General features: G+C 42.3%; 1 protein-coding gene across 1 annotated transcript in view; it reads right to left on the reverse strand.

Moving 5' to 3' along the window:
* The window catches only part of LOC143284819 (leucine-rich repeat serine/threonine-protein kinase 2-like), a 100,217-nt gene that overhangs the window by 13,547 nt on the left and 61,019 nt on the right, over positions 1 to 25,651 (reverse strand). Inside the window, exons 44-61 of the mRNA XM_076591869.1 lie at positions 23,970 to 24,070; positions 23,479 to 23,579; positions 22,570 to 22,644; positions 20,797 to 20,879; positions 19,520 to 19,647; positions 18,825 to 18,931; positions 17,735 to 17,808; positions 16,088 to 16,151; positions 14,789 to 14,854; positions 13,495 to 13,665; positions 11,429 to 11,527; positions 10,653 to 10,778; positions 9,722 to 9,829; positions 7,939 to 8,043; positions 7,048 to 7,149; positions 5,244 to 5,384; positions 4,187 to 4,365; positions 1,185 to 1,205 (exon numbers count right to left, since the gene is read on the reverse strand). Of these exons, the coding sequence (XP_076447984.1) occupies positions 1,185 to 1,205; positions 4,187 to 4,365; positions 5,244 to 5,384; positions 7,048 to 7,149; positions 7,939 to 8,043; positions 9,722 to 9,829; positions 10,653 to 10,778; positions 11,429 to 11,527; positions 13,495 to 13,665; positions 14,789 to 14,854; positions 16,088 to 16,151; positions 17,735 to 17,808; positions 18,825 to 18,931; positions 19,520 to 19,647; positions 20,797 to 20,879; positions 22,570 to 22,644; positions 23,479 to 23,579; positions 23,970 to 24,070 (1,851 nt within the window). The remainder of the gene's footprint in view (positions 1 to 1,184; positions 1,206 to 4,186; positions 4,366 to 5,243; positions 5,385 to 7,047; positions 7,150 to 7,938; positions 8,044 to 9,721; positions 9,830 to 10,652; positions 10,779 to 11,428; positions 11,528 to 13,494; positions 13,666 to 14,788; positions 14,855 to 16,087; positions 16,152 to 17,734; positions 17,809 to 18,824; positions 18,932 to 19,519; positions 19,648 to 20,796; positions 20,880 to 22,569; positions 22,645 to 23,478; positions 23,580 to 23,969; positions 24,071 to 25,651) is intronic.

The following is a 25,651-nucleotide window of genomic DNA, read 5'->3' on the forward strand; positions in this document are numbered from 1 at the left end:
AACTGTGAGACAAATGTTTCACTGGCAAAGATAGAATTCATAGTCGACGTGACATATTTACTCAACTGACTCAGAGCAGATGCCTTAAAATTACTTCTCTGTTGATATTCTTATTATCATGATATTGATAGTCATGACGGAACTTGTCACTACATTTTATCATCTGGTTATAATAGATGCTAATGCAATTTTGAACCCCCAACCCTTTCCATCTCCATCATTTTTTGTACCCTCAACCTGATTATGTCAATATTTCTCTGCCTAAAGCTTTTCATCATGTTTATAGCCTGTTCTAACATGCCACGATTTACCTCAAGCTTTCCATTAGGTTTACAGTCTAACATATCAATATTTTTTTCTGCTTGAAGCTTTCCACTAGGTTTACAGCCTGTTCTAATGTCATGATGTGTCTCAAGATTTCCATTAGGCTTACAGTCTATCATGCCAATAGTTTCTTTCTGCTTGAAGCTTTCCACTAGGTTTACAGCCTGTTCTAATGTCATGATTTGTCTCAAGCTTTCCACTAGGTTTACAGTCTATCATGCCAATATTTTTTTTTTCAGCTTAAAGCTTTCCATCATGTTTACAGCCTGTTTTAAAATGTCATAATTTGTCTCATTCTTCCATCAGTGTTACAGCCTGTTCTAACATGTCAATACTTCTCTGCCTCAAGCTTTCCATCAGTTTCACAGCCTGTTCTAACATGTCAGTATTTCTCTGCCTCAAGCTTTCCATCAGTTTCACAGCCTGTTCTAACATGTCAGTATTTCTCTGCCTCAAGCTTTCCATCAGTTTCACAGCCTGTTCTATCATGTCATGACTTCTCTGCCTCAAGCTTTCCATCAGTTTCACAGCCTGTTCTATCATGTCATGACTTCTCTGCCTCAAGCTTTCCATCAGATTAACAGCCTGTTCTAACATGTCATGATTTCTCTGCCTCGAGCTTTCCATTAAGTTTACAGCCTGTTCTAACATTTCAGTCTATCAAACACTTATCTCCAAATCCACTTCACGCATCATATCATTGCATGTGGCAAACAGCCTGGCTCTCTTTCTGGCTCGATGCAGGCAGTGCCTGATACACACCCCAGACACATCAGCTCTCTGTGGGGGAAAAAAACAACAACTGGCGATGGAGACGGCAAGCAGGCTAAGCGTGTTGCTGCTCCACACATGTCACTTACAGTCTATAGCTGTCCCGAGGTCTATGAGAGCAAGCAGGAAAAAAAACACACCAATATTCACACACATATGTATGCAAACACACACACACACACACATACATACACAGATGACCCCTCAAGCACACACACACACACATGAGTATGCACAACAAACATCCACACACACAATGAAAGGTTAACATTCAAAACATTCTTCAGTACACAACCTTCTTCAGTATACAACAATATTCCTTTGGACTCCATTCGAAGCATACGGCCACAGCATACAACCAATGTAGATCATACATATTCGACATTATTCAATATAACCTGAATCTGTATTACAGATACACTCAAATACAGACACCCGCAATGCTGGTCAGGAAATTTGAGCAATTAATCCTAAACACTCATTTGTGAAATGGATAACCCTACACTATATGGTCCTAATCTTCCCATTTAGGCAAGAGTCAGCCTTGGACTGAAAATCTGCTGCCTCTGATGGGTCTTTAACCTGCATCTTTCCAGTCATCGGTCAGCTACGTTAAGCACTTTGCCAAGATGGCTGTAACTATGTACGTTTGGTGTTTGTATGAAAAGTAGGGTAAAGAGATGGCAGGTCTGAACATAATGCTGACGGGGAAGATCAGAACGTTGTCATTCACACCAAGCACTGGTGGGATTCAAACTTGCTGACCATCTTCAACTTCTCACAATTTTTTTTTTACATTTTATCTATTTTTCTGACGGACACAATAGCCGAGTGGTTGAAGTGTTGGACTTTCAATCCAAGGGTCCCTGGTTCGAATCTCAGTAATGGCACCTGGTGGGTAAAGGGTGGAGATTTTTTTTTTATCTCCCAGGTCAACATTTGTGCAGACCTGCTTGTGCCTGAACCCCCTTCATGTGTATACGCAAGCAGATCAAATACTATGTTAAAGATCCTGTAATCCATGTCAGTGTTCAGTGGGTTATGGAAAAAAGAAGATACCCAGCATGCACACCCCCAAAAACGGAGTATGGCTGCCTACATGGCAGTGTAGAAATGGTCATACACGTAAAAGCCCATTCGTGTACAAACAAGTGAACATTGGAGTTGCAGCCCACAAACGAAAAAGAAAAAAATCTATTTTTCTAAATGTCCTCATTCACACAAACCTAGGACAGGCTCTCAAGGCCTAATCAGCATGTTGGGGTTATGCGATGCTCAGGCAACTGCTGCTTTTTTCTTCTTTTCATCTATCATGTTCTTACAGCAGATGTGGTGTAGTGTATATAGCTCTGTCCACACTCTGTTGGACCATAAAACTGAATCTGAAACTTTTTTTTACCACCCTGTTTTTCTCAAGTTGTCTCAGATATATCTGTTATTGTTTCTTCTTCTTCTTTGTTCATAGGCTGCAACTCCCGCATTCATTTGTATGTACCAGAGTGGGCTTTAAGGTGTTTGACCATTTTCCCCACCGCCATGAAGGAAGCAATACTCTTTTTTCGGAGGTTGTCATTATTTGATTTTTGTTCATTCCCTTCAGGAATGGAATTCTAAATGAAAAGGGTGAAAGGTCCCATAGCCATAAACAGCCATAAGGTCAATGAATTCATATTCACTGAGTCTTACGTTCGCCATAGGAAGGTGCGGACTAATCCTCTCCTTCACCTGTTTTAACCACCCACAACTGACATCAGGTACCCATTCACAACTGGATGGGGTGAGGAAACTCTGAATAAAGTGCCTTTAATAAACCACTATATCGAAAAGTGCCTTTCATAACAACACAACACTATATCGAAAAACGCCTTTCATAACAACAGAACACTATATTGAAAAGCACCTTTCATAACAACAGAACACTATACTGAAAAGCGCCTTTCATAACAACAGAACACTTTATCGAAAAGCACCTTTCATAACAACAGAACACTGTAAAAAGCACCTTTCATAACAACAGAACACTGTGAAAAGCACCTTTCATAACAACAGAACACTGTGAAAAGCACCTTTCATAACAACAGAACACTGTGAAAAGCACCTTTCATAACAACAGAACACTGTGAAAAGCACCTTTCATAACAACAGAACACTATGAAAAGCGCCTTTCATAACAACACAACACTGTATCAAAATGGGGCCTCAAACCCTGATCACTGGTGAACACTGGATCAGAAGTCCAACACCAAACCGATTCTGCCACGACGGCTCTAACATTAAAAAAACCACACTGGTTTTCTATTGTCCCATACCATTTCATCAGTTAATGTTACAGGTGGTACAGACAAACTACACACTGCAGCAACCAGCACATAACCATGACATTGTGCCCCACAAAACCTGTTTCACAACACCAACATTCCAGCAAGACAAGACACAGGACATCACTGTTCTCCACGCACTGCCAATCTCACAATGCCGTTTTCAGTGGTCAGTCTCCACTGTGTGACGCGACACCGTCCGTGACAAGAGGGAAACACAGATCAAATGTGTCCTCCAAAAGGTACAGCTTCATCAACATGGAATCATCAGTCATTTTCATCTTGCTCTGATGTCATTCAAAGTATCTGAAGCAGGAATGGCTGCAATTTACTGAGGCGTTCAGAAGGAAAACATACGGCTTACATCAGAAAGGATTGCTTTTCAATAAATGGGTCAGCTTTTCTGTTGAGAAATTTATTTCTTTTCAAGAACAAACTACACAAACCACAGAAAGTTAATGGGTTTCACATAACACAGATTTATGTTGCAGTTGAAGTCATACACAGCACACAAAAAATAGAAAACATTTACCCTTCTCATAATGAGACAAAAAGAAAGCAAAGAATACTAGTTTCCAGCATACTACGGCATGGACGAAGCACAGAACGTCCAGCTGGTAAAACAATGACAGATTCGGAACAATAATGTTCTACTGTTGACAAGATATAAGTGTATATACTATACTTCAGATCACCTGCAGACGACAGAGTTCAATAAGAACAGTGTTTACAAACGCTGACAAACCACAAAACACAGGTTGCAGAGACTGTACCTGCTGATGAGGTGCAGACAGAGCACGGAGTCCTGGAGCTGTTTGGAGGCATGCACCAGCTCGGAGCATTGTGTGTTGAACACCCAGATCTTGCCCGACTGTGTCCCCAGCAGCACGTGCTCTGTCGTCACTTGCAGCACGCACAGGATTCGCCCGTCACGGAACATCGTCCCCATTCCCTGACATGTCAACGGTGGTGTGAAACACTTCAGACAACATTACTGCAACTTCTCGTCTCCATTCCCTGACACATCAACAATGGAGTAAAATGCTTCAGATGATATTACTGTAACTTCCAGCCAATTAAAAGCACCCCTGAATTTACATATTATACGTCAACAATAGAGTAAAACACTTCACACAATATTACTGCAACTTCCAGCCTATTAAATGCACCACTGAATTTATATATATAATACATCAACAATGGAGTGAAACACTTCAGATAATATTACTGTAACTTCCAGCCTAATAAATGCAGCCCTGAATTTAAAGAAAAAATGTTATTTTGAACATGGATATGTCGCGCACATCTGATAAAGCCGCATCTGCTGAAAATCTTGAAAAGTCAGTTCTCTGACTGATTGGTGCAGAACAGCTGTTGACCACAATTAGCTAGAATGGCTGTTGACCACAATTAGCTAGAATGGCTGTTGACCACAATTAGCTAGAATGGCTGTTGACCACAATTAGCTAGAATGGCTGTTGACCACAATTAGCTGGACTTTTCAGATGATGACTCCCTCCCCCACCCCCACCCCCCATAAAAGTCAATAAAGCAATTCAGCAACATTAATGTTGAACAAATACCAATATCTTACAGGAGCAAAATCATAAATAATAAGATCAGCAAAAAGTTCTTCCTAGCAGGTTAAGAAGTCAAGTTCATTCTTGATCATCCACACAATTTCTCAATATAAACAAATCAACCAAAAACAGAGAAAGATAAAAAAAAGAAAAAGAAAAGCAAAGGACTGCCCTATGCCCCCCCCCCCCCCCCTGAACTCAATCCCCAAGGACACACAACACACACACAGAGTGCATGAAGATGACTCACACTGTAGTCAATAGACTTCTGTCTTTGGCGTGTCTTCACCACCTCCTCAACACGGTAGTCAAGGACTCTGAGCCACGTCAACTGCATGCATTCGTTGTCGCCGCTGGCCACCCACAGTATCAGGCTGTCGTCCTCATATTTCTGCCGTGCACAAAGTTCCACAATGTAAGGTCAGCTCAGTCTGTCACTCTCCAGAACAAAATGGTCATGCGCTCATCCCAATGAAAAAAACAAAAAAAACCCAAAAAACACTGACAACAAATATGATTCTCTTCTCTTCATAACAGCAGGCGGTTTAAACACCAAAGCACTTGGTAAAATTTCTGCTTTCCCCATCTAAAAAAGAAAATGTTCATAACTCTGTTACGCACATCTTAAAGAATAGGAACGCATAAAAAAGACAGTTTGCTAACTCAAGTTCCCTGATTCCTCATCTCCAGGAAATGGACAAAAAAACCCCACAACAACAACAAAAACACACAAAAAAACCCATCACCCTATAAACTGACGTTACAAGAATACAAAACTCACCTTATAATGTCAGGCAGATACAAGAAAAACAGACGCAGAATGAGACAAGATTAAACTCACAAAGTGTCTACAAATACCATCCACTGCAGTCTCACAACCTAACATCAATGGTTCTCTATGAACTGCCTGCACTGAGACTGCAGCAGACAAACCCAGGTTGGCTCTGTGTGCAGGACACTGGATGTGCTAGCATTATGTTGTATATTGTGTTGTGTAGTGTTGTGTAGTGTTGTACTGAAATGTACTGTACTGTATCACCAAATTTTACAGACAATAAGGTGATACGCCCCACCACCCCAACTTGATTTTGACCCATTCACATTATAAAATGGTGCATCTAATGTGTGGCAAAAGTGTGAGGGACACAGCACTGACCTGATAAGAGAGGAACAAGAAGAAGAAGAGGGAGGGAGGGACACAGCACTGACCTGATAAGACAGGAACAAGAAGAAGAAGAGGGAGGGACACAGCACTGACCTGATAAGACAGGAACAAGAAGAAGAAGAGGGAGAGGACACAGCACTGACCTGATAAGACAGGAACAACAAGAAGAAGAGGGAGAGAGACAGCACTGACCTGATAAGAAAGGAACAAGAAGAAGAAGAGGGAGGGACACAGCACTGACCTGATAAGACAGGAACAAGAAGAAGAAGAGGGAGGGATACAGCACTGACCTGATAAGAGAGGAACAAGAAGAAGAGAGGAGGGACACAGCACTGACCTGATAAGAGAGGAACAACAAGAAGAGAGAGGGGACACAGCACTGACCTGATAAGACAGGAACAACAAGAAGAGGGAGGGACACAGCACTGACCTGATAAGACAGGAACAACAAGAAGAAGAGGGAGAGAGACAGCACTGACCTGATAAGACAGGAACAACAAGAAGAAGAGGGAGAGAGACAGCACTGACCTGATAAGAAAGGAACAAGAAGAAGAAGAGGGAGGGACACAGCACTGACCTGATAAGAGAGGAACAAGAAGAAGAAGAGGGAGAGAGACAGCACTGACCTGATAAGAGAGGAACAAGAAGAAGAAGAGGGAGAGAGACAGCACTGACCTGATAAGACAGGAACAAGAAGAAGAAGAGGGAGAGAGACAGCACTGACCTGATAAGACAGGAACAAGAAGAAGAAGAGGGAGGGAGGGACACAGCACTGACCTGATAAGACAGGAACAAGAAGAAGAAGAGGGAGGGACACAGCACTGACCTGATAAGAGGAGAACTGACCTGACAAGAGGAGAACAAGAAGAGGGAGGGACACAGCACTGACCTGGTAAGCCATGCATTCCACTGTGGTGCAAACAGACACAGGCAGCACCTCCCTCAGACAGAACAACTCGGCTGTGTTCAGTTGTCGGCACAGCGCTCCAGACTGAAACAACAACACACTCTTATCTCTCAATAATAATAACAATAAAAAACAAATAAGTAAAAATAATAATAATAATAATAATAATAATTAGTATTTATATAGCGCTAGATCTTGTGCAAAGACAAATCAAAGACAAAGGAAATTTTCTATTAAAATTACGTTTAAGTAACATACTTACCGTGACCTACAAGTGCAGACTCTGGCAGGGGTCTGACATTCCTGTCCTGTGCAAACTACTATCAGCCTATGCGGAGAAAACAAAAGTAGCTACAGCCGATAACCTCCCAGAAGTAGGTAACCTCCCCTTTGCCCCCCTGACTAGCACCCTCTTTTTCCGGCAGCCATTATGACTCCTGTTCCTGTGCTCTTCATACGGCTAAGTTTTTTTTCATATTTTCTGTCTGTCTGTCGATTCTCTGGCGTTCTTGTTTCTTGTAAAATTATCTCTTCAACCAGGTCACATAATTATATGGTTCGATTGGGAGATCGGGCTAAAATTTAGGCGCGATCGCAATCGATTCGCGGACACTCTGGGCCCTCTACTTCTGACCTTCTCAACAACACCAAACCACCGCCTCCTCCACTTCCTTCGCTCACACACAAAGTCCTTTCACACCAGTCAGTCTTTCACACCAGTCAGTCACACGCATGCGTAACTCTACCAGGGGAAAAACTGAAAACCAGGAACTCTGAAATGCTACCCACACCCCACCCACTTTTTGGGAGGGGGATGGGGGGATGGAATACATCCTCACAACAACAGAAAAAAAAATCCTCTGCCCCACCCACCTTTGGTCGATAATCAGGCACCTGGTGCATACACTGGTTGATCAAGTCGGCCATGTCCGGCCAGGGGACGGAGCCACGCTGAGTGATTGGCGTCACTGGGGTGTTCTGCAGCGACACACACACAATGTCAGTGGCTGACACATTACTGATGGGTACAACAGCCAAATGTTAAAGAGCTGGGACTTTCAATCTGAGGATCTTGGGTGACAATCCCATTTGTGGCAGCTTGATCTGTCAAAGGAGAAGAGTTTTCTCATCATTTCAACATATGTGCAGACCTGCTGAGTGCCTGAACCCCTTTTGGGGGCATATGCATGCAGAAGATCAAATGCCCATGTAAAGTTCCTGAAATTCATGTCAGTGCCTGGTGGCTTATGGAAACAAGAACATACCCAGCATGCACGACGCTGAAAATGAAGTATGGTTGCCTACAAGGTGGGTAAAAATGGTCATACATGAAAAACACCATCAACACTAAAATTAAACATGGAAGCTGTAGTCCATGAACACAGAAGAAGAATAAACCATTAAAAATTGGAGAAAAAGAAAAACCTCATTCAAAAAGAAGGAAAAAAATCTATACGGAAACAAGAAGCCGGCGACAGGATATGGAAAGAAACACTCAGCGATACACATGGTGAAAAAGAAAAGAATGCAGGAGGGAGAGAGAGGCAGAGGGAGAGATGGACAGAGAAGGGAGGGGAGAAGATCAAGGTGGATGATGACAGAGAAAGGAAAGGGAGGGTTTGGTGAGGAAGGTGTGGGGACAGAGGAAAAGAGAGGTGGATGATGACAGAGAAAGGAAAGGGAGGGTTTGGTGAGGAAGGTGTGGGGACAGAGGAAAAGAGAGGTGGATGGAAAGACAGAGAAAGGAAAGGGAGGGTTTGGTGAGGAAGGTGTGGGGACAGAGGAAAAGAGAGGTGGATGGAAAGACAGAGAGAGGAAAGGGAGGGTTTGGTGAGGAAGGTGTGGGGACAGAGGAAAAGAGAGGTGGATGGAAAGACAGAGAGAGGAAAGGGAGGGTTTGGTGAGGAAGGTGTGGGGACAGAGGAAAAGAGAGGTGGATGGAAAGACAGAGAGAGGAAAGGGAGGGTTTGGTGAGGAAGGTGTGGGGACAGAGGAAAAGAGAGGTGGATGGAAAGACAGAGAAAGGAAAGGGAGGGTTTGGTAAGGAAGGTGTGGGGACAGAGGAAAGAGAGGTGGATGGAAAGACAGAGAAAGGAAAGGGAGGGTTTGGTAAGGAAGGTGTGGGGACAGAGGAAAAGAGAGGTGGATGGAAAGACAGAGAAAGGAAAGGGAGGGTTTGGTGAGGAAGGAGTGGGGGCAGAGGAAAAGAGAGGTGGATGGAAAGACAGAGAAAGGAAAGGGAGAGTTTGGTGAGGAAGGTGTGGGGACAGAGGAAAAGAGAGGTGGATGGAAAGACAGAGAAAGAAACAAGGAAGAGATCCAAATACTGCAGGTTTTTTTGAAACACAGCTGATTGTCAACATCAGCAATGCTGAATGATTTGAAAACAATTCCAGAAATTCAATCGCAGATAATAAAAATATAAAAAACCATGAAGACCTACTTTACATTCAAATCACTTTCAACTATGTAAACAACAAACACAAGAAAAATAACAAAACTCATGACAACACTGTGCAAACAGTGGAAAAAAAACATGCTCTGATCACAGTGCCTCCAAGATTGCCACAAGTTCACATCTCTTCCCTATTTGCCCTCCCCCCATGGACAAGGCATCCACATGGTGTGACTGTTGTCGGTGAACCAAGACACTCACGTCAGCAAACGCCTTGTCCCGCTCATTCTGAAAGTCCAGCTCTTCAAACGGGTGCTGTCCAGCTGTCAGTACCATGTACATCAGGATGCCAAAGGAAAACACATCAGCCTGCAAACATACACACATAAGTACGTCAAAGAAGAACACATTTGTTTGCATGCATATATACATGAGTATGTCAATGGAGAACAGATCTGTCTGCATTCACACATACATCAGTGCGTCAAAGGAGAACACATCTGCCTACATTCACACATACATCATGATTATGTCAAAGGAGAATACATCTGTCTAAAGGAGAATGTATTCATCTGCCTGCACACATGTATACACATATATGATAATCTCAAAAAAGAACACATCTGTCCAAAGGAGAATTCATCTGCCAGCATACATATATATGTCAAAGAACACATTGCCAGAATACATACATACATATGTCAAAGAACACATTGCCAGAATACAAACATACATATGTCAAAGAACACATCTGCTTGCATATATGTACACATATTTGAGTATGTCAAAGAACACACCTGCCTAAGAAGAGCACTTCTGCCTGCATACATACATCTGAATGCCAAAGGAGAACACATCCCCATGCATGTGTTTATTTCGTGTGCATTCTCTATGATTTTTGCTTTATTTGCAGTACCCTGATGAAACAAAATTCTTTTCGCTTATGTTTAGTTTATGAGGAAAATCAAAACTGTGCCTGCACATACAGCAAACAATGCAATACTCCACTCACTCTAACCATACATCACAACAAGCCTTTTCACCTCACCTCACCTCAGGCCCATAACTACAAAGTAAGTAGTTGGGGGAAGCCTGAGGACCGCAGACGCAACCTCCCTTCTCCTTTTCACTCTCCTTTAAACACTACAATAAGGAAAAGAGACAGGAAAGCCCAGCAGACAGGCACACATACCTGGAAGGAGTAGGTCTCCTCGCGGATCACTTCCGGTGCCCGGTAGGATGGTGTCCCCTGATTGGCCTTCAGGGGACATAAGTTGGCGAACTGAGATATCCCGTAATCTGTGATCTTGGCATTGATCTGCACCGACAACACACTGTCATCAGGAAAAACCTTAGACAGCAAAATTCATTAGTGTTAGACAGCTAAAATCTACTACTGTTAAAAATCTAAAATATAGGAAAATCCATTACTGTTAGACACGTTAAAATCCAATACTATTAATAATGTAAAATAACTGGAAATGAAGTCCGGCCAAAAAACCCCACCACCATCAATATTTCATTAATGAATAAAAGCAGTATCATCAAAATCATATTCACTGGGCAGGGGAGGGGGTTGGGAACAAAACAAAATAAATCAAAAATGCATTCTTGAAGAAAATTCATTTTGTAATTTTGAAGAATTTATATAAGGTAAAAATTCAACTCATAACTCAAGACAATGACGAAGATCTACAGTTCAGCATACACTAGTAACTCTAACCAATCATTAAATCCACAGGCAATACATACTCACTTACCTACCGCCAGTATTAACTCACTCTTACACTTGCAGTTTCACCCACTCACTCATACACTCACTCTCATTCTCTCACACACACACACATATACACACACTTTCAACCAACTCACAAAGAGACAAATCAAACAAAAAACAAATCCAAAAACAAACAACAAAACAGAAGAAAACAATTCAGTTTTGTTGTGTCAACACTGCGACACCCTTACAATGGCGTCCGGGGCCAGACTGAAGATGAGGACGTTGTCAGGCTTCATATCCCGGTACACGATCATCAACTGGTGCAGGTAGTGCAGTCCCTCAGCCACCTGCAGAACATCTTTTTTTTTTCAAAGAAATGCTGACCTTGTGCCATGCTTAACTCATTCGACTCCAGGTACAAGCTAACTAGTACCATGGTTCCCCCTGCCCACCCCCACCCCACCCCACACACACACACCTGAAATGTCCACACCTCACCACGGTCCTTAAAATAAATCATCACTCCATTCTCCAAATAATGCCAATCAGTCCAATTAACAACCGGGGGCATTTTCCAGCGTTAGCCTGTGTGTACTTTGGAACAGCTTGCAACAATCTCTTCACAACCGTCTCCAGAAATTCTCCTGCTTTTTGTAAGCGAGGGAATGTAACTGGATCTCTCCATGACTTCCTTCAAGGCTTGAAGGAAGCTGGTATCACAGCGCATCGCCATCACATTCTCCTTCTTGCCCGGATTAGTCCATCTCAGGTCACCTTGCTTTCTGCCTAATGGCTACTGAGGATGGAACCTTCAACCCTCCAGACGTGGATTTGTTTCTGCTCCATCGATTGAAGACAGTCGGGGCTGTGTCACCAACAGGACTGACGAATATCTGACAAGATTAGTTTGTATTTTGTTTTGAAGTTTTTTCATGGTGTTTTTGTTCAGGCTAATTTGTCTCTTAGTTCTGTTAGTCTTCTGCGATTGAGTGTTCATTCTCTCCCTTTCCATTTCCTGGAGAAAGCAGTGTTTTTCCATCTGCCTTTAAAAAACAAACAAAAAAAAACGCTAGTACCATGGTTACTTCCACTGTGGACCTGATACAAGTATTCTCATACAATACACTTACTCTAATTTTGTTTATTCTTGCTTGGTACAGTTGGTGTTCTTGACTGAGCTGGTTACGCATTCTGGAAGCATGAAAATGAAGCTTTGTTTGACAGATCAAATCAAAAATCAATTTTCGTGGTTTTAGTGAACTACCCTGTTTTTACTGCGGTGGTCTCATGTAGTGCTGGTCCAAGAAGATGTAGCAGGCATGTTGCTTTGGGGTAGAATGAGTTAATGATCTCCACAACAAATCAGTATGTTGAAATCTGAGTATCAAGGCTCTCTATCTCAAAAACACAAACATTCATTCACAAACTCATACAGACACACACACACATATACACACACGTATGCACACACATATGCACATTCGGTGATGTTCAGATAGACAGACCCAGACACTGACACACACACACACACACACACACACACACAGAGAAAACCAGTTGAGCTCAGTTCAGTTACTCAAGGAGGTGTCACTACGTCCATTTACACTACAACCCATCTGCCAAGCAGATGCATGACCAGCAGCGTAATCCCATGTGCTTATTCAGGCCTTGAGGAAAACAAAAGCTAAACAAATAAATGGATACATCACTGATGAATAATTAACTGAACAAATGAATAAATAAATGATTTTATTTTTATTTTAAAGTCAGCAGATAATGAAATAAAATAGAATGTTGAAAAAAAAAAAACCAACCCAAAAACCCAACATCAAGAGATGAGAAAACCAAAAGGTAAATAACACCATAATCAGGGAAGACAAAAAACATTTACTGAACCTACTAATAGTGGAGTGATGGCCTAGAGGTAACGCGTCCGCCTAGGAAGCGAGAGAATCTGAGCGCGTTGGTTCGAATCACGGCCGCCGATATTTTCTCCCCCTCCATGAGACCTTGAGTGGTGGGCTGGACGCTAGTCATTCGGATGAGACGATAAACTGAGGTCCCGTGTGCAGCATGCACTTAGCACACGTAAAAGAACCCATGGCAACAAAAGGGTTGTTCCTGGCAAAATTCTGTAGAAAAATCCACTTTGATAGGAAAAACAAATAAAACTGCACCCAGAAAAAAAAAAGGTTGGCACTGTAGCGCAGCGATGCGCTCTCCCTGGGGAGAGAAGCCCGAATTTCACACAGAGAAATCTGTTGTGATAAAAAGAAATACAAATACAAATAATACAGCCCCACATCCCATTCACCTGCACAATGATCTTGTGCTGCAGCACTCTGCTGAGAGAGGTGTTGCTGTGCAAAACGTAGGCCAGCGACCGGCAAGGTGCGAACTCCATCACCAGCAGCAGCCGTGGCTGCTGAGCCACAGCCACCAGGGACACCACGCTGGGATGCTTCAGCCGTCGCATTATCGTGGCCTGAAAATAAAGCACAGCACGATATACAGAGATACCAACCCCTCTGACCACCTTTCAGAAACAACCGAGGGAAACCTTTTTTGAACACTCTGACTTGTGTTTAGGAACACTCCCTTGGTCCTATCAGCGTATATACATGCTTCTATGCTTGTTGATGCGTGTGTGTGTGTGTGTGTGTGTGTGTGTGTTGTGTGTTTTGTTGTTGCTGTTGTTTCTGTGTGTTTTTTAATGACACAATGCTGTGACTTTTAACTCTGTCTCTGCAAGACCTTCACTCCCTTGTACTAACAAGCTTTTCCTAACAATCATTATCATAATTATTACTGAAGGATATTTCTAGAATGTATAAATATTGAGCACTGGGTGCTTTTAAAGTGTAAGATTGTTACCTTAATCTTGGCCCTTCAATTTCAACAGTGATCATTCTATCATTATGGCCTGTCAGTCACAATGACCAAGTTCAAAGAAAACTAAGACATGAGCTGTCATTTAACCTTTTCTGTTCTACCAACTGGCGTTTGCCTCCCACCGCATGGTAAACAGAAAGACAGGAATAGCCTTTTTCATAACTACCATAACTTCCAAGCTTGACTGCTTTAACACTTGCAGTAAATAATCAATGGTATCATTAAGGTTTACCATAGAAACACCCATGAACACAAACACACATAGATAACCAAGATCAGGGGATTTCACACACTCTGTTGACACAAGCAAGTAAAAAAATGGCAATCTTTTCATAGTGGAGTGTCACAGCTTCACAGAAAAGACAAAAGACAGTGAATGTGCATTAAGATACATCTGTACCTTCTGGTATGGTTTAAAAAACAACAACATTGTTGCCCTTCCCCTTCCCCGTACACCTACCCCACCAGCTGACACACACAATATAATATAATCATCTATCGGATGTGATCAACACAAAGATACAAGACAATATCCTGAACCCAATGATTTATTCAATTTATTCAATTGTGATAACTGTCAGAAAACACTCACCAACTATGTTTATCATTGCATGCATCTTAGACCACCGTTTCTTTCTTTGTTCATAATGTTATTTTGTTGTGTCTGTTAATCCTAAAGGATTTTATGACAATAAATTGAGTCAAGTCACACTTACCTCCTGCCGAAGCATCTTGTGTGGGTGGACGTCCCCAATGGCTGAGAAGACCTTGGTGGCCACAGCCTGAAACCAAAGACAGGAAATCAGACACTGAGCTGAATCTGCCACATAACAGTGTGCAGAAACAAAAACAGAGGATCAGACTGATCAGTATCCAGGAGGCAGAGAAGAAAATATCTGCCTCGCTACCGGCGTGCACTCCACCAATTACAGAGCCGAGCCGAAGCCTTGAAAACAGCAGCAGCCCACATCGAGGTCAGCCCCTACACCAGCCACAGCGTTGCCTTCCTGACTGACGCCCTGTCCATTTTGCAGGTCCTTTGGTCCAACAGAGATCCAGAACTCGATGAACTGTCCTCTCTCGCCTCCCTCTGCACAAGTCACACCCACTGCAACGTGCTTGGCAACGAGACTGCTGACTCTCTGTCAAAGGAAGGCTATGAAAGAGCAGATGGACAGGTCTACCAGCTACTCTGAATCCAGGACCATCTTTAAGGCCAAGCTGCAGAACAAGTGGAAGCATCCATGCCACAACAGAGCAGACCTGTACTACCTGCTGACTCATCAAGAGCAGGCAGCCATTTTCAGGCTCAGGACAGGCCACAACTGCCTGAAACACCACCTATACACAAAACTCCGTATCAGCAACACAGAGCAGTGCCCCTGCATAACAGGCAGCCAGACAACAGAACATCTGCTGCAGTCCTGCTCGCTCCACCAAGCGCTCCGAGAAAAAACCTGGCCCAACCCAACCCCAGCAGCCCAGAAGCTCTACGGAGGACTGGAGGACCTGCAACGTACTGCTGCCTTCGTCAAGGAGACAGGGGAATCCATCTGATAAATGACGAACAAGACAACAAACTAATAACCAGTTTACTCATGACTCATCAAAATAGTTTGAACCATAAAAAAATTCAATTTTGAGGTCTCACCTACATTGGCTCCATTCTAATTTATGAGAATGTATTTTTTTACATTTCTAAGTGTACAATCAATACATAAAATTAAATGTCAAAGTATCTAAACAAGCTTTACCTTTACTTCTGAGAGTGTCTTCACGTTTTTGTGTGTGCATGCTTGTGTGCAAGCACATAAGGGGGTGCGTATTGTGCACATATGTAGACTGACAAGTATATATACACATGTACGCTCAAGCAACAGTGCTTTCTAAGTGGCATGTGTTCATATATGCAGATGACGACTCTGTGTGTGTGTGTGTGTGTGTCCATGTGTGTGCATGTCACCATTAGGGAATGTACCACAACATGTAACTGGTGTGGCTGTAGGCACACCTACCTGTCCCTTGTAGACAGCCTTGTACACAGAGCCAAAACCTCCCCCTCCGAGCAAGTTCTCTGGGCTGAAACAGAATTCAATTTACCGTAAAGTTTGGTCTATAAGCCGCGACTTTTTACCCTATCTTCAACCTCTGCAGCTTATACAATGATGCGGCTGATTTGCGGATTTTAACGATCCCGGGAGTGTCACGTTCTCGTCTATTCTTAGCTGCCCTTCATCTCACAAAATCATGATTTCTGTCCATGAATTTTTGGATGAGCTTCAGGATAGTGTGCTAACTGTTCACATTTTATAAATCAAATCCGCACACATTAAAGCCTTCAGATCAGCATTCAGTTCTACTCTGCTCAAGCGTACACCTTCATCATGCCGAAAACACAATGTTATACCTATGATGCAGCCCTCAAATTGAAGGCGATCGACCTAGCAGTGCAAGCGACGAACCAGCAGTGACAAGATGGCGGAGGAAGCTGTGCTGGTTTTCTTCAACTCGGACACTGAAGACGAAGGTTTTAGTGGATTGAGTGAGCCGGATGATGGTGAATAAATGTGACTATCCCTAAATTATGGATCTTATTTTCGTTGTGTTTATTTTTATTTTTTTTGGTGGCACTAGCAGTATTTTCACTTGCTTTTCTTTGTGTTGTTTCCTGCTTGTGTTTATTTCATAACCTACAGTATCGACAGCTTTTCTGTAGTATCAGTATGTGTTCCGGTACCGGAAATAAGTGTGGCTTATACGCCAGTGCGGCTTATGTATGTATAAAGTTCAATTTTTTCCAAAATTTAGTGGGTGTGGCTTATATACCAGTGCGCTCAATAGACCAAACTTTACGGTACATTGGAAATGGATGACTATGGATGACACAGCTTCAGTTTCAAGGAGGTGTCAAAGCATGCCGGCTGATCCATATATGTAACACAACATTTGCTGCTGACCAAAAAAAAAAAAAAAAAGGAATAAAAAGAAAGATAAAAAAAGAAAGGAGCAAATGCCTGGCCTTTGCATAAACTCAACACACTGATCAGGCTTTGAAATGGCAGTTACAGACACTGTTTAAACATCTCTTGTGTTGCCTCTGTCTTTGTTTCTCTGGCTTTAATCAGTATCAGGCTGTCTTCTATCAACACTCAAGATGCACACACCACACAGGTACAAGCACACATATATTTTTCAGTCTTCTTTTCCTTTATCTGTCTGTTTTTGCATTTATTCATTCATAGTTTACTTCCTTGTAGCTGACTTTTGCATGCACCCAACACGCTGATCAGGCTTTGAAATAGCACAGTTACAGATACTGTTAATGTTCATTCATATTCTCCCAGTTGGGTATTGATATCACATGCACTTTTTTATTCAAAGTTGGCTGATAAAAAAAACAACAACCTATTTCAAAAACATCTTTCATGCTGCAAATTTAGAAGTGTAATAAAAGTCTCAAAGAATTCTTGATAGTTTTATGAAAAGGAAATAATATTTTTCTAATGCAGCCTTGTCAACAATCACCGTTTTCTTTATCTTTCTTGAGGTTTTTTAATTAGCAAAGCTCATAACATTTACAGCTTATTTTCTTGACAGAGATTAAGTTTAATATTTCTTTATGTTACAAGTTTATGCATTTCTATCTATCCCACTGATATTACCTGTCCTTGAATTCAAACTTGTCAATGTCCAGATGGAATGTGGATTCTATATCTGTCAGCATCACATCAGGCGCCTAAAACAAGCAGAAAAAAAAAGAATAAACAAAACTAAAAAGGAAAAAAACAGAAACATGCTATTTCACTCTGGGAATAACCTTTCCTCATTTACACATGTGAACAAAAATCACAGAGTATACAAAATGCAGAACATGAACACAGACTCAAACAAACAGCCTACCAGATGTTTATTCAACCACACACACACACACACACACACCAGGAAAAGGAAAAGGTATTCCTGTTTGTTCATACCCACACCCACACCAATAAGAAACGATATAAAAAAATATTTGTGAGTGTGTGTGAGTGTGAGTGTGAGTGTGTGTGTGTGTGTGTGTGTGTGTGAATATCAGAGTGAATGTGAATATGTGAATATGTGTGCATGAGTGAGAGTGACTGTGAGTGCAAGTATGAGCATGTGAGCGTGCAATGCGAGAGACAAACAGCAGAGATCAGCTTTCTGGCACCAAATTTCACACACTCTCTCCCTCCACACCCCCACAGGCAATCAAGCAACCTGTCTAGCACCACACCCCACAGGCAATCAAGCAACCTGTCTAGCACCACACCCCACAGGCAATCATGCAGCCTGTCTAGCACCACACCCCACAGGCAATCATGCAGCCTGTCTAGCACCACACCCCACAGGCAATCATGCAGCCTGTCTAGCACCACACCCCACAGGCAATCAAGCAGCCTGTCTAGCACCACACCCCACAGGCAATCAAGCAGCCTGTCTAGCACCACACCCCACAGGCAATCAAGCAGCCTGTCTAGCACCACACCCCACAGGCAAGCAAGCAAGCAGCCTGTCTAGCACCACACCCCACAGGCAATCAAGCAAGCAGCCTGTCTAGCACCACACCCCACAGGCAATCAAGCAAGCAGCCTGTCTAGCTCCACACCCCACAGGCAATCAAGCAAGCAGCCTGTCTAGCTCCACACTCCACAGGCAAGCAAGCAAGCAGCCTGTCTAGCTCCACACCCCACAGGCAAGCAAGCAAGCAGCCTGTCCAACAGAAGCCCCTACCAGCTGAGCGAGGGACACGTTTCCACTGTGCTGTGGACAGAACACGCTGTCACTCTTCTCCGCCAGAGACACCAGGTCTGTGAACAGGAACAGGTGAGGCTCCGTCCCTGAAACAGTGTTCACAACACACAATGTTTTGCTTCTCGTTACAGCCCCTTCTCATGTTCTTGTTCTTGTTGCATTTAGTCCAGCCGACCGTACAGGGCCATATCAGGGCAAAAACAGAAAGAGTGATAGAAAAGAGGAAATTTCCAGCACAGAATTTCTAGAAGGCGGGGATGGTATTCATACTCAAAGACCCCCGGTATCCCCATGGGTGGGGGCCCTTCTCCTCATGCCCTGAGTCCCCCAGTAGATCGTTCACAACACATTTTGCTTCTCGTTACTGCCCCTTCTCCTTATGCCTCAAGTCCCACCCACACCCACACAACACTCATGCACAAAATACACACACACACGCACAACATACATACAAAACCACACACACAAACACACACACACACAACCCCCCACCCACACCCATGCACAACACACACACACAAACCCCCACCCACACCAACACCCATGCACAACACACACACACACACAAACACCCATGCACAACACACACACCCACACAAAAACCAAAGCACAATGAACATACACCCCCCCCCACCCCCCCACACCCACACCCACAGCATGTCAGCCCTCCAGACCTGTACAAGAAGTGCAGGGAACAAACTTCTGCAGCAGGTCACGGCCCAGCAAGGGGTCGATGCAGGTGAGACCTGGGTACCACTCGTCAACCAGCGAGTCCACGTGATCCACCAGGTAACCCAGCAACCTGGAATCATCACCTTTTTACTTGGCATGAATACAGGTATGTACGTGTTTGAAAAACCAAAACCAAAAAATCAACACAGTCTGGCATACTTCTCAACAGTCATTATTTTTTTTCTTCTTCTTCCTCCCACCCCCTTTCTTTTTTTGTTAGTTCTCTTTTGTGTGTGTGTGTGCACAATCACAAGTGTCAGTTTTAGCATGTTAATATCATTGACATTAATGCAGAAAGAGTACAAAGTTGTGGAAGTACTGCTCTGTAAGTTCTCTTCTGTGTGAGTGTGTGCGCACAATCACAAGTGTCAGTTTTAGCATGTTAATATCATTGACATTAACGCAGAAAGAGTACAAAGTTGTGAAAGTACTGCTCTGTAAGTTCTCTTTTGTGTGAGTGTGTGCGATCATATGTCAGTTTTAGCATATTAATATCACTGATATTAATGCAGAAAGAGTATAAAGTTGTGAAAGTACTGCTCTGTTAGTTCTCTTTTGTGTTTCATTTATCTTTTTATGCTTTTGCTTTTCATTTCTCTTTTTATGGTCTCATACATCAGTTCTGTTATGTTCATACCGTTAAGATAAGTAGAGAAAGGGCATGAAGTTGTGAATATATTGTTTCCCTTTTTTCCATTTCACTTGCATGGATTAATTTCCATCAGACAACTTTCTATTGCCATGTATTGCTATCCCATAACCTGCTACAATTAACTCCCCATCAGAATGTCATTGCACACTGCTTCCCTTTATCAAACTGCAAGAATTAATTCCCATCAGACATATGCTTACACTTATCCCTTAATTTGCTGGAATCCATTCCCATTAAATGTTTGATTTATACTGTGCAGGATATATATATATTATATATAGACAGATATAGATATATGTATGTTTGAACCTGTAAGTTTATCTGTTTATCTTACCTTCGTGGGATCTCTTTAATATCATGGGAACATCAAAGTTCATTCAGACTGGATGCTTCTTTCATAACCTATTCCAACAGATTCTTCTTCTTCGTTCGTGGGCTCCAACTCTCACGTTCACTTGTATGTATACGGGTGGGCTTATACCTGTATGAACGTTTTTACCCCGCCATGTAGGCAGCCATACTCCATTTTCAGGGGTAAAAAGACAGATAATCAATCCAGGCACACACCTGACACCCTGTGAAGTGGCTGGCACTGTCACATGCACCTCCTCTGTGTCCCCACGCTTCCCATCCACCAGGAAAAAGGCACTCTGTGCACAAAACAAACATGATTAACTCACTCCGGACGATGGAACGCTACAGCGTTCCTGACGTAAGGCAGCATTCCGGACGACTGAACGCTATAGTGGTTTCAACAATTAAAATTTGTTTCCACATTTTCCTCATGGGGTAGCATAACAATCGCAACTATGCCAGGCATTGCGAACATGTCAAGGGTCGAATGGAAAATTTTTTCGTGAGATTCCATAACTATACACTTGCCGGCGAGCCGTTGACCTTGGTTCTCCACATGACATGCTAATCTGCATACATATCTAAAATGGCATTGCAGGCGATACAAGTGGTAATTTTTAGAGCAAACTAGATCGCGACAGCAGCTTTTTACTGCTGCTGAAGTGACTGAAATGCTTCAAACTGAAGGTTTCAACATCGACGAGGATGATGAAGACGTTGAATAAAGTATCTGCAGTGAAGAAAGCTATCAGCAAGAAGGTACTGACAGTGACTCAGCTTCTGAGAGCTGTGAAGAGAGGAAGTGGGGTGGGCCTTCACACGGCGTGAGGAGAGGGGTCAGTGGGTCAAATACAGCAAGTTTCATTTAGTTACTTTGTGTTTTGTATTTTTTGTTATTTTTTTCCGAACCCTAACTAATGGGTCGTCTGCAGGGAAAAGCATGGGAGAAAACTATTTGTCTCGAGTGAGTTAAATGAAGAGGAAAAACTGCTTTACAGAAATAAGAACAAAGACCAGTCTGCACTCTGTGCACAAAACAAACACAATCAAATGCCAAGGGGAAACATGCTTTACAGAAGTAAAGAACAAAGACCAACAAGGGAAAACAGCTTTTTAGAAATAAAGAGCATTTTGGAAAACTGCTCTACAGAAATAAAGAACAAAGACCAGTCTGCACTCTGTGCACAAAACAAACACAATCAAATGCCATGGGAAAACTGAAATTGAAAACAAAGACCAGTTTACATTCTGTGCACAAAACAATGAAATGCAAAGGGAAAACTGCTTTACAGAAATAAAGAATAAAGACCAGTTCTATGTGTGGGGCATTAAAATAAATGATTCCTTCAACAGACATGCTAGTTCTATTTCTGGTTTGTGTCTGAACAGGAACCATTCTAAATGCATGACAAGTGTGCATGATGTATATGGCTTTGATGAGCAAGTTTGTTTTGTTTTTTGTTGTTGTTTTTTTAAACACATATTGTAAATCATTCTGGCTGTGAAAACAACTGAGCAAGCAAACATTTAACAGAAAGTCAAACAATGGTAGGCTGGATAAATGAACAGAAGGAATGAAGGATGAATGAATGAAGAAATAGAGTATCAGATGAGTTGAGGATTTCTTTTTTTAAATTTTTTATCCCCATAGCAAAATAATTACAGACAATATTAGCAAGAAAGAGCAACTGCAGAAAAAACATACATGTATGCATACATCCTCCCCCAATTAAGTATCATATACAAATATGAATACAACCATGCATGTCCACATACACACATTCTTACACACCCACACTCATACACACACACAGTAACACACATACATACACAACCACACCTGTTGCTTTTCTATACTTCAGACCCTTATAAACCAAACACACACACACACACACACACACACAAATAACAACAAAAAAACAAACAACAACAACAAAACAATAGCACCCTTTCTATTAATTCCTTGTGAAGCGTCACATCACATACCGGTTTCCACATGACAAAGAGGCCCTCCTGCCAGCATTGCACCACTGAGGGCACCGTTCCCAGCAACAGTAAGTGCTGCACACCCCGCAACACACCCCATCATTGACATGTAAAGAACACATCCCACAACACACCCCATCATTGACATGTAAAGAACACACCCCATCATTGACATGTAAAGAACACATCCCACAACACACCCCATCATCACTGACATGTAAAGAACACATCCCACAACACACCCCATCATTGACATGTAAAGAACACACCCCATCATTGACATGTAAAGAACACATCCCACAACACACCCCATCATTGACATGTAAAGAACACACCCCATCATCGACATGTAAAGAACACACCCCACAACACACCCCATCACTGACATGTAAAGAACACACCCCACGACACACCCCATCACTGACATGTAAAGAACACACCCCACGACACCCCCCATCACTGACATGTAAAGAACACACCCCACAACACCCCCCACCACTTACATGTAAAGAACACACCCTGTCACTGACATGTAAAGAACACATCCTGTCACTGACATGTAAAGAACACACCCCACTATAATGACATGTAAAGAACACACCCTGTCACTGACATGTAAAGAACACACCCCATCACTGACATGTAAAGAACACCCCCCACAATAATGACATGTAAAGAACACACCCTATCATCAACACAAACATTAACATCTCTGTGCAGCTGTTGTCCTGTTTGAGGATAGGAACACCATATAATCTCTCAGCTATGTGAGAGAGAGAGAAAGAGAGCAAGAAAGAGACAGAGAGACAGACAGGCAGACAGAGAGAGAGAGAGAGAGAGAGAGAGAGAGAGAGAGAGAGAGAGACTCTGTGTGTGTGTGTTCATCTTCATCCACTCCAGGTTACTGACCTCAATAAATTTGCTCTGAGCGAAGACAAGGAGACGAGTCAGGAGTCGTGACCAGAAACCAATGGGAACAAACGGCATGTTGTAGTATCGGAAAGCCATCTCTGAAACACACACAACCGATCTCACAACAACAAAAACGAAAAGAAAAAAAAAGCCCACATTCAACAAAAGGAAAGTATATAAAAGTTAATTTCAAATTACCTTTTTTTTAATTCTTTTCGTGTTTTTCTTTTTCCTTCTCATCTTCCATGCAGCCTCTTTGGCCTTAATACCGTTCATCTCAAGTGCTCCCCAAACATGCGCATACACACACACACACACACACACACACACACACACACAAACATGCACACACACACACACACACTACGCAGCCTGATCTGAACAAATGCACAGAAGAAAAAGCAAGGGCATTACAGAAGAAATTTCCAGAATACAAGCTGCTGTTACGATTCGAACTATGCACTGAAAGACAATGCACCAAGGCCCACCTCTCCTAGACAGCTCAGGCAGCTCAAAGGGAGGTCTTCTGATGGGCAGACGACATGGGAACAACAGCTCGTCCTCAGTGCGAGGCAGGGCGATCTCAAACCTGTTAACAAGACAAAACAGTTATGATCATCCATGTTCTGTGTTTGAGCGGTCTCAAACCCGTTAACAAGACAAAACAGTTATGATCATCCATGTTCTGTGTTTGAGCGGTCTCAAACCCGTTAACAAGACAAAACAGTTATGATCATCCATGTTCTGTGTTTAAGCGGTCTCAAACCTGTTAACAAGACAAAACAGTTATGATCATCCATGTTCTGTGTTGAAGCGGTCTCAAACCTGTTAACAAGACAAAACAGTCATGATCATCCATGTTCTGTGTTCCATGTTCTGTGTTTCAGCCATCTCAAACCTGTTAACAAGACAAAACAGTTATGATCATCCATGTTCTGTGTTTGAGCGATCTCAAACCTGTTAACAAGACAAAACAGTTATGATCATCCATGTTCTGTGTTTGAGCGATCTCAAACCTGTTAACAAGACAAAACAGTTATGATCATCCATGTTCTGTGTTTGAGCGATCTCAAACCTGTTAACAAGACAAAACAGTTATGATCACCCATGTTCTGTGTTTGAGCGGTCTCAAACCTGTTAACAAGACAAAACAGTTATGATCATCCATGTTCTATGTTTGAGCGGTCTCAAACCTATTAACAAGACAAAACAGTTATGATCATCCATGTTGTGTGTTCAAGAGGTCTCAAACCTGTTAACAAGACAAAACAGTTATGATCATCCATGTTGTGTGTTTGAGCGATCTAAAACCTGTTAACAAGACAAAACAGTTATGATCATCCATGTTCTGTGTTGAAGCGGTCTCAAACCTGTTAACAAGACAAAACAGTCATGATCATCCATGTTCTGTGTTTGAGCGATCTCAAACCTGTTAACAAGACAAAACAGTTATGATCATCCATGTTCTGTGTTTGAGCGATCTCAAACCTGTTAACAAGACAAAACAGTTATGATCATCCATGTTCTGTGTTTGAGCGATCTGAAACCAGTTAATAAGACAAAAGAGTTCTGACCATCCATGTTCTGTGTTTCATATTTCATCAGAACAGTTTTAATCATCCATGTTCTGTGTTTCGTATTCCATCAGAACAGTTTTAATCATCCATGTTCTGTGTTTCATATTCCATCAGACTGACACCAAAATGGAACTTTTCTTCTGAACAGCGTAATTGTCATTAGCATCCAATAAACAGCTATCAGCCAAAAGTTTCATTTTCTTTGCATAAAACTAAAACTGTTTTATGCAATCATAATTAATCTGTGTCAACTACAAAAGAAGCATTTTCTCACAAGCATATGCATATGCACACTCACACACATACACACACACTTGCATAATATTTTGTTCGTTTTGTTTTTATTCACATACAAATAAATGCCGAAGCATTAACAAATCATCACCCACACGCAACATAAGCACACACCATGTACATTCTGCCCCCACTCCCATTTCCCAACCTCCATCCCCACTCTGAACAGCCCCTACCATCCCTTCCTTCCCCCTTTTCTCTAATCACTGAGTGAAAAGAAGTAAAAATTGACAAACATAACACACACACAGAATGACATACAAGCACAAATACATACAAACACACACACGCACACACAC

This window comes from Babylonia areolata, chromosome 8 (genome assembly GCF_041734735.1).
Source record: "Babylonia areolata isolate BAREFJ2019XMU chromosome 8, ASM4173473v1, whole genome shotgun sequence".
NCBI lineage: Eukaryota > Metazoa > Mollusca > Gastropoda > Neogastropoda > Buccinidae > Babylonia > Babylonia areolata.